Source organism: Rhineura floridana, chromosome 11 (genome assembly GCF_030035675.1).
Source record: "Rhineura floridana isolate rRhiFlo1 chromosome 11, rRhiFlo1.hap2, whole genome shotgun sequence".
NCBI classification, from domain to species: domain Eukaryota; kingdom Metazoa; phylum Chordata; class Lepidosauria; order Squamata; family Rhineuridae; genus Rhineura; species Rhineura floridana.
Genome location: NC_084490.1, coordinates 51,802,412 through 51,811,459, shown reverse-complemented (window position 1 = coordinate 51,811,459; position 9,048 = coordinate 51,802,412). Strand labels below are relative to the sequence as shown.

The 9,048-nt window shown below is 45.5% G+C and overlaps 1 protein-coding gene across 1 annotated transcript; it reads right to left on the bottom strand.

Annotated features, from left to right (window-relative positions):
- Window positions 1–3,874: 3,874 nt before the first annotated feature.
- Window positions 3,875–8,760, bottom strand: NEUROD2 (neuronal differentiation 2). The gene is made up of 2 exons (XM_061589224.1): window positions 8,699–8,760; window positions 3,875–4,938 (listed from the first exon to the last, which is right to left on the bottom strand). The coding sequence occupies exon 2, from the start codon at window positions 4,931–4,933 to the stop codon at window positions 3,875–3,877; it is 1,059 nt and encodes a 352-aa protein (XP_061445208.1). The 5' UTR covers window positions 4,934–4,938; window positions 8,699–8,760.
- Between the last annotated feature and the right edge of the window lie 288 nt (window positions 8,761–9,048).

Below are 9,048 nucleotides of genomic sequence, written 5' to 3'. Positions count from 1 at the left end.
AACACCATCAGCAAGCGGTGGAAAGAGAAAACGTATTCCGTGGAAGTCAAGGAGCTTCTGCTTCTGCGGGGGTGGGGTTGGCCCGGGGGTGCCAAGGAAGGAGGCACAAAGCAGATCCAAAATTAAGCCTCCATCATAAGCCATCTCCAGCTCCCTTAGGGGACAGCTTTGCTGATGGCAGCAGATGGAGAACTTCTTGGAGATCTCGGCGCAGGAAGGAAGCACGATGCCTCCGTTCACATATACTGGGGAGCTTCGGACACCAGTATTTGTGGGACAAAAACAAATAGATGATGATGATGATGATGAGGGTAGCAAAAATTTCGGTTGATATGTCTCAGTGATGCTTCTTGTATGGCTTTGGGGTAGGACTCCCTGGACACCGAGGAGGACAAAAGTTCATGTCAGTGTTCGTCACTCTGCGATTAATCTAAGGCGACACATTATTTCTAAACTTTTTCCGCCTCCTCCCACTCTCGAAATTGCCATAGATCGGGACACATTCACATCCACCAAAAGCAATCATCAAGATCTTAGATATCCATTTTGGTAATCCAGGTTAGACTCTTCACTCTGACATTCGCTAGACCCTACCTGCCTACACTTGGGGTCCTGATGGTGAGGAAACAGACACTCTTCCCTCTTTTGTATTGCACTAGCCCGCCTTGCAGTATCCATAAACGGATCTTTGAGTGGGGACAAAGCGATTAGGAGCCACTGGTTGGTTTTTCCAGGAGCTTCCGGTTCAGCACCATGCGTCTTGGGGACAGCTCCCCAAATCTCCCAGTTTCATTACTGAAGGGGAATCTTTTCAATAAGCTCACTTTTTTAGAAAAAGAAAAGAACACCTTTCGAATTGCTATTTATCTATTATTTAATTAGTGAGTGGTATTTGATTCCTTTAATACCAGAGAAGATACTTCCCCTCAGCACATAGTTTGAGAGACTTTTGAATTTATTCTTGCTTATGTGATCAGAAGTGAAGTATGTGTGTGTGTGAGAGAGAAAAAGGGGGCAGGCGAGTGAATGCTGCAGGGAAAATGCCTTCTGGCCAAGACAAGGAAACCGCATTACTCTTTGTAAACTGAGTAGATCTCCTCTGACCTTCTAAAGGCAAAAACAAAAACCCAACAGTGTGTGAGAGAGAAAGAAAAAAATTCTTATGTATATTTAAGCAGATCTTCCAAAGACTTACTGTCAGCGCAAGGAGGATTTGAAGCCGTCTGAATCAGTTCGGGGGCTCACCCTTCCCGACCCCATCCCCCCTCTTTGAGGAACGTGCTTGGTTAAAATGAAAGAATGGGGTCTCGTGTATATATATATATTCAGCGCGACTTGTTTGAAGTAAACTAGTAAACCTGGGGGAGTAAACATCTAATATTTATTAATTGTCGTCTTAGGACGCTCCTTCATTACACGTTTGAAGCTCGCAGCCAGTCAAAAAGTGTTGGAATGCATTTCACGAAAGATCTGTAAATTAATGCTTAAACCATACCACTGAAGACCAGGATTTTACACCCCTCCCCTTTCTGTCGTGTTTCTAACCAATGCATGCATTAAAACAAAACAAAACAAAAACCCACAACTATTCAGAAGTTTGCAAGCAAACCTTTCCTAGTGTTCCTGATTTTTAAAAATGGTCGTGGGAGGGTGTGGAGGGAGGGGTGACGGAAGAGGTTCTACACTTTCCATTCAGAGAACGCCTTCACCTTTTGATCCTGTATTATTCAGCTTTTGTTAAAAGGGGATTTTAGAAGACGTCTTACAAAGCTGTCCTCTCTAAAATGTGTAAACCGAACAGGGCAGGGCTGCAATTAATAATAAACAATAAATAAATAAATAATAAAGAAAAGTCTCCTCATTTTAAAACAAGACTTGGAGAAATCTTTCCCCCCTTTTCTTTAGCATATCATTTCACATAAATATTTATTCATCTTCAGGAAATCGAACAGAAAGACACAAAAAAGCACTTCTGGTGTCCAATAGACATTTCATCTTAACTATAACTTGTCTTGTCTTTTTTTTTTTGTAAAACGTTGTTGAGTTTGTTTTAAAAACATTGATCAGAAATGTGTGCCTCTTGCCTTTCAATTTGTTTTTTTTAAAAATGCTGGTATGTTTAAAGGTGATGCAGGCCATATTGAAAGAGGAGGGGAGAGGAGGAACTCTGAGACAATATTGTTACATCTCTCCCTGGTTGGAAGGAAAATCATCAAAGGAACGACAAATGAATCTTTGTTGGGGGAAAATATACCAGTTCGAGTCTTTAGAAGATGTTGTTGGTTTTTATATAGAGATTTATATACTGGTGTATTGTTACATAAACGTATGTCTTTCCCCCAGAAAACATTACAGAAAGAAAGAACTTAAGAGTTACCATTAAATGGGGGGAAAAACTAGCCAAGGTAAGAATTAAGCATAATAATCAGTGTTCTTTTCACATCACCTTTAAAATTTGCATATTTGCGTTTCCCCCTCCTATCCATGCATAACAAAACATTTTTGCCATTTCATAGAAATCTTTTTTTCCACTTTTTTCATTAACGTTTTTAAAACAAGTAAAAAACAGCATGACACACAAATTTTGGAAAATAAGTTACTTGGGGTTACAAGGGGGGTTTCAAAAAGTCAGTGATTGTTAAATACCAGGGAAACATCCCACAGTCCGTTTCCCCCAAATCAAAAAAGTGCACGATTTTAAACCTCAGCGAGTTTGTTGGTCCATATTTCTAATATCTCATATGGATTCTTTGTTGTTGTTGATTTTCTCCTTTTTTTCCTTTTTCTTCCTTTTAAAAACTTGTTCCCTAGTTTCAGTACCTACTTGCATAGATAAAGATAGAATATATTTATATCATCGGTTTGCCCCTTTATTGCTTTTTAAGGTCCTCACTGCATTGAAAGTGTGACTTAAAGTTTGCAAACATCTTTTCAAAAACAAACAAACTCATCCTTAAATAGATTAAACTTTCGGGGAATTCTTGATTCAATTGCTGGAAAGATGGAGAGCCCTTCCCCCACCATCTCCTGCCCCTGGCTGATTTTTTTTTTTTTTTGCTCTAAAGCCATTCTGATCTAGAATAAACGCCTAGAGGCAATCACTTAAATTGGGGCAAACCTTTTACTTTCCCCTCCCCATAAATCTGAACAATGATGTTTCCCCCCTCTCCTTAACAATATGTCCAATTTAGAACTAAAACCCTTCTTTCCAGATGGTCAAGACCTCAGCTAAACAGTCCACTAGCTATATAGTTTGCTTTTCATATAAAATTGCATTAGAGAGTATATATTGCACCAGATTTCTTTTCTTAGTAATTGGGGCAGGGGAGGAGACCAGGTCACAGATCCGCTTTACACCTCAGCTCCCAGTCAAGTCTGGAATCCTAATCCTATGGAACCAGGGCGCTTAATCAGCTCCGTCGACTTCCCATTTAAGCCGAAGTCATTGGCTTCAAACCGGAGCAATCCAGTCGAAGTCAAAGGGCTTCGGAGCGATTCAAGCCCCTTGCTTCAGCCTAAGTGGCTTGTGGATCGGGCTACCCCACCCCTTTCAGTTTCAAAGCAAGAAGGTCCGGCTCAATTGGTTTAGGGATCGGAACGGTTATTATTACTATTATTATTTTAAAAAGTATTTATCTCTAAACCTGCGGGAGGGAAAGTGGCTCACAGTTGAATGAAAAGCTGCAGCTCTTGGGAAGAGGCGAGAGGGATATCAGAGAAGGCCGAGGATTTGTTTTTTGTTTCTAAATAAAATCACACACACACACACACGCCCCTTTCGCAATCCAACCCATTGGCAATCTACAGGTGGCCATTGTTACGCCTGAAACCAGAAGGGGAGGCCAAAGGCTGAGGGTGGGAAAGGGGGGAGTCGTTAATTATGGAAAAAAGCATTGAGCTCCTCATACATGGGACCTCTGTCGTGGTGGAGGTGCATCTCATAAGGCAAAACGTTATCCGAGTGGACGCCACTGCGCATCCCAGAAGACCCGAACACCAAATTGTGCCCGGAGGGACGAGAACTTGGGAGAGCGGAGTAGTGCATAGAATAGTGATAATTTTTCTCATGGTCTGGGGAAGAGTCTTGCTTGAGGGAAAAATTCCCATTAACGCACAAAGGAGGGCTTAGGGGACCATCGTATTCCGAACTATTGTAGTCTGGAGACGCGTTCCCATAGAGGGACTCGTAGGTGGCGCAGTAGGCGTGCGTCCTCAAGGCGTGGGAGCTAGCCATGGTGCTGGAAGCGCACTGCGCGCCGGAGATCCTTGAGCACTGATAGGTGTAGGGATGCATGGCAAAAGTGGAGTTGGGCCCGTGATATCTCCCGGCTTCCTGGCCTTGCTCGGTAAGGAAATTCCTCGAGTTGAGCTGGAGGCAACCGGCCACCAAGTTGGTGGTAGGCTGGGACAAGCCTTTGCATAAAGTCTGCACGTAGGAGACCAAATCCGGCCTCTTGCCCGAACGTAAGATCTCCGACAGCGCCCAGATGTAGTTCTTAGCCAGCCTCAGCGTCTCGATCTTAGACAGTTTTTGAGTCTTGGAGTAACAGGGGACAACCTTGCGGAGGTTGTCCAAGGCGGCGTTCAGATCGTGCATGCGGTTCCGCTCCCGGGCGTTGGCCTTTTGGCGTCTCATCTTGGAGCGCTCCAGCCGTGCCTTGGTCATCTTCCTCTTTTTAGGGCCCCGTTTCTTAGGGCGATCGCCTTCCGTCTCCTCGACCCCTTCCTCCTCCTCCTCCTCCTCCTCTTCCTCACCCGCTAGGTCGTTCTCCTCTTTGGCCTCCCCGTCGGTCTGTTCCTCCTGGAGAGGACAGCTCTTGCTCTTCCGCTCATCTTTGTCGCTCGCCTCGTCCTCTTCGCAGTCGTCGTCCCAGCTGGAGAATTTCTGAACTTCTGGGATCAAGCTGGGCTCGCTGAAGAGTCGCGTCAACATGGTGGCTGGAGAGGTGACATAGGGGCGGGGGAGGAGGAGGAAGAGGGAGGGGAGAGAGGTACACAGGGTGGGGGGAGGGGAGGAACCGAAGAAGGGAAACAAGAAAGAATAACACAAGTTTGTCTCTGAGCATCAGCAAGCCTCCCCACTCCTCATTCTTCTGGGCGCTTGGAACGTCACCCTAGAGCCGCAGCTGCCTTGATTTCTCCACTATTCGAAGAGCATTGCTAAGCACTCAGGCATCTATCCATTTCTCACCCAAGCCAACACTGAATGGGCCTTCCAAGCAAATTAATCTAACCTTTGGGTATGTGCTGTAAGGAATGGCAGAGCATCGCATCCCCAAATGTATGCTTTTGCTCTGTCATTGGAATAAGCGAAGTAGCTCTTCCGGGGCGGCTGGATGGGATCCGTTCTTTGGACGTGCTTAACAGCCACCCATACCTTGCACAGTTCCAGATGTGTTCTGGAGCCCTTATACTTGTTCTCTGATGCCCCGATGTTTTAAAATTCGGGTCACATTGGTTTACTGCGATCCCAGTTCACAATCGGACGCGTTCTCCATTCTCTTTAACATTCCACAGCGGGTTTTAGAAGAAGGTGTTTGACTTCTGGCCTTTGCCCACCCAGTCTCTCTTTTAACCCCTTTTGCATCTTCACTCCCCATCACACACACACACCAACATCATAGGACAGGACATTTCTAAAGCCTGGCTTAACCTCTGCATTGCACTCTTCTCCCAAGCCTTCTGCATCGAAGAACATGCAATAGCTCCCGTCAAAATCACGCTGGTTACCTTTCCATAGACGACAGCCAAAATCTCCCGCTCTCCCCCCATTCTCACCCATCCTTTTAAAGGGGTCTAATTTAAAAAAATTAGGCAGAGCTTTTGTAGGAGGAGGCAGAGATGAGAGAGGTGCTTAGAAATGCCCTAAAATACGCCCCCTCCCTCTATAAAGCAATTGACTCATTTTAAAGTGTGATTAAAATTAATTGGTGTCTCCATTGCTTTCCTGCTGAATTGGTGCAATATTTCTGTTAGATCCAGTTCATTATGAACAATCTCTCTCTGTGTCTCTCTCTCTGTCTCTCTGTCACACACACACACACGCTCACACACACACACTTCCGTTTTTGTTGTTGAAATGCAGAGCATATTTCCTCCAATTTCTTTATGGGGCTGTGCTAATTTTTGGTTTCCTTTTCTTTATGGTCCATGTTTTATTTTATCAGCTTTATAGAGACTTTAAAATAGCTACGCCCCGTCTCATCTGCGCCCCGTCTCATCTCTCCTCTAGCCTGCCTGACTCCGTTTCTCTCAGGAGAGCTTGGAGGCGGAGATCTCGAGAATGCCAAGCGAAATCTCTAACTTTTCCCTCCAATTTCCTCCACCCATCCCCGCTTCATAACCCAACTGTTCCTCGGAGTTTGTGTGTGTGCTTTAAATTTAAATGCGTGTGATAAACCTTAACAGGAAAGATCTGGATCGGCAGCTTGACGTCTCTTAACCCCACCGGTCATGGCGATCTCCTCACATTCCAGCCCCCCGAACTTCTCCTTCCTGCGTGATGATTTCTGTCCTGCTTTGTACCTTTTGCCTTCTCCCAATGCTCTTTCTTTTCAGAGAAGAGCTTCGCACCCTAATCTGGTTTAATTAGGTAGTAAAGTATTATTACTATTACTACTACTACTATTATTAATAATACTAATACTCGTTTTTAAAGCTCCCTTTTCTTTGAGCTACCCTTGACGCTGTTTGAAGAATGTCTAGATTTCCCCATTACAACTGGTCCTTCCTTTCCTCCTCCTCTCTCTCTTTCACGCTCTCTCTCCATCAGCCCACATACAGCCCTCAAAACCATGTTCCTAGTGAGCATCTTCAGCTGCCTACGAAGAAGCAGAAGCAGCGAGGAATCGCATGACAGTTTGTGTGCGGGTGTTTGCAGTCATTTTATTTTGGCTCGGGAAGGGAGAGGGCGAGTTAAAAAAGAACAAAAAAAAAACCAAAGCAACAACGAAGGGGGGGGGGAGGAAATCACCCAACACACGCACCGCCACCCCAAAAAAACCCTTAGGCTAAAAATCGATAGATGAGAATGATAGGGTGCATTTTCCCCCAAGAAGTGATACCGATTCTATTATAACCCTATTCGGGTTTAAAATAAAATAAAATAAAATAAAAAATCGGATATTAAATGGGATGATCATATTTCACTTGATCGTCTGCTTAGATCGTTAAACATTCCGCTCTCCGTTTGAATTAATAGCTACGATATCTTCAAATGTGCCACAGAGGCTGCTGAGTTCTATTTAAAAACACACACACATACACCGTGCAAAACCGATCGTTGCTCCATTAACGATTTTGGATGTATAAAATTCTGCCTAGAGATCTCTTCCGCGCTCTCCACCCTGCGCTCCATCCATTCTTTCCCAAAGATACAAATAGATTGTGTGCGCGATGGGGGGGGGGACAGAAAGATACAAGATCTGTATTGGGGGGGGTTAAAGAAGGTGGCCGGGGGTGGGAGAGGCAAGTTGTGCGCCCCAGTGTTTAAGTTTCTACCCCGCTCTCTTCCTCACAGAACTTACCTCCAAAGCTGAGCGGAGGAATCCTCAAGTCCTCGGACCCCGCATCTTTTGGGAGTAAGGGGGGGAAATTAGAGGGAAGGGGAAAAAAGGGGGGGACAGACTCCTTGAGGTCCACCCCGTCTCCTTCAGTGTCTTATCTAAAAGGAGGAGGGAAGTGGCACGCTTCAAGCAGGCAGAGGGGGTACCAACTCTGATGCCAGACCATATGGCTGGCACGTCATCCGCTGGAGTTATCACATGAGCCGCGGTGATTGACATGCGCTCGCATGTAGGGAGATCTCGCTCTCTGGGGAAAGCGGGCCCGCCATCTGTCACTCCCTACTCTTAAGAAAGAGAGAAAGAAAGAGAAAGACCCAACCCAGCCATAGCAAATCTACAGATCTGCCTACACAGCCTGACAAGATGAAGGGAGATGGGGAGGGGGGAGAGAGGGAAACAGCAAAGGGGTTGGAAACAATAGAGGGGGGAGGGGGAGGAAAGGAGAGGGAGGGAGGATATTTGGAACGTACCTTTATGTGGCTGGTTGTAAAATCACCCAGGAGAAAGGGATGTTAGAGACCTTATGTTAAAAGAATATCTCCACCGCCCCCTCTCTCTCACACACACATCGGTCCTGCCCTCTGACCCATCAATAAAACCAATCTTTCCATGGGCCATGCTCGTCCCCCTCCCCTTTATGATTGATATTTTCAAGCAGGTGATCCAATGATGCCCTTTCTCTTTTTGTTTACCAAAGGTGTCAGAGGATTTTGGGTGCTTCTGAGTTGTGACCCACCCTTGCTTCATCCCGATGGCAAATGGGGATGATCCAAATGGCACTCCCTCCATTACAGGGGAGCATCGTCCCCTGGGTAATCCTCTTGCCCAGGCCTAACAGAAATGAGCCATGCTTTTGGATAGTCCCCATTCACTTCCATGGATCTTACTCAGGGAAATGCCTCCAGTGTGAATTCTGTTGCGCTGTGTGTAATTGTGTGCTTAATTTAGTTTAAAGTAACGCCAGAGCAGCAGAGTAACAGCAGATGTTGAAATGCGAGTGTGCCAGTGTGCGTGTGCGTTTGCCTAAGAAAGCAGGCTTTTACCTTGCATCAGCATCACTGAGACTTGAGACTTAGTAAAATAAGAAAAGCTACTTTATTTATAGAAATACATAGTAGATAGAAAAGACATACCTAGTTCTAACTAGCTAGCTAAGTTGGAGGCATAACGCCCAGGTGTGGGAGTTAGCCCCATGCTAGGAGAGAGAGCAGAGACAAAGGGATGTCTCCTCTGTCCTGGTCAGCCAGAGGACAAAGGAGAAATGGGAAAGGGCAGAAGGAGGAGGGGCAGGTAAGCTTCCCTAAAGGCGTCATAGTCTGGCGACAGAAGGAAGTCAGTCAGAGCATCACAGGTAAAGGTAATCAAGGCTATCCATCTGGAGGACCCTAGCTCTATCTTCCTTCTAGAGCACAAACAAACGAACAAAACAGGAGTTGCTCTTGCCCCACTTGCAACAAATTCCACCCTTCATGAAAGCCCACAT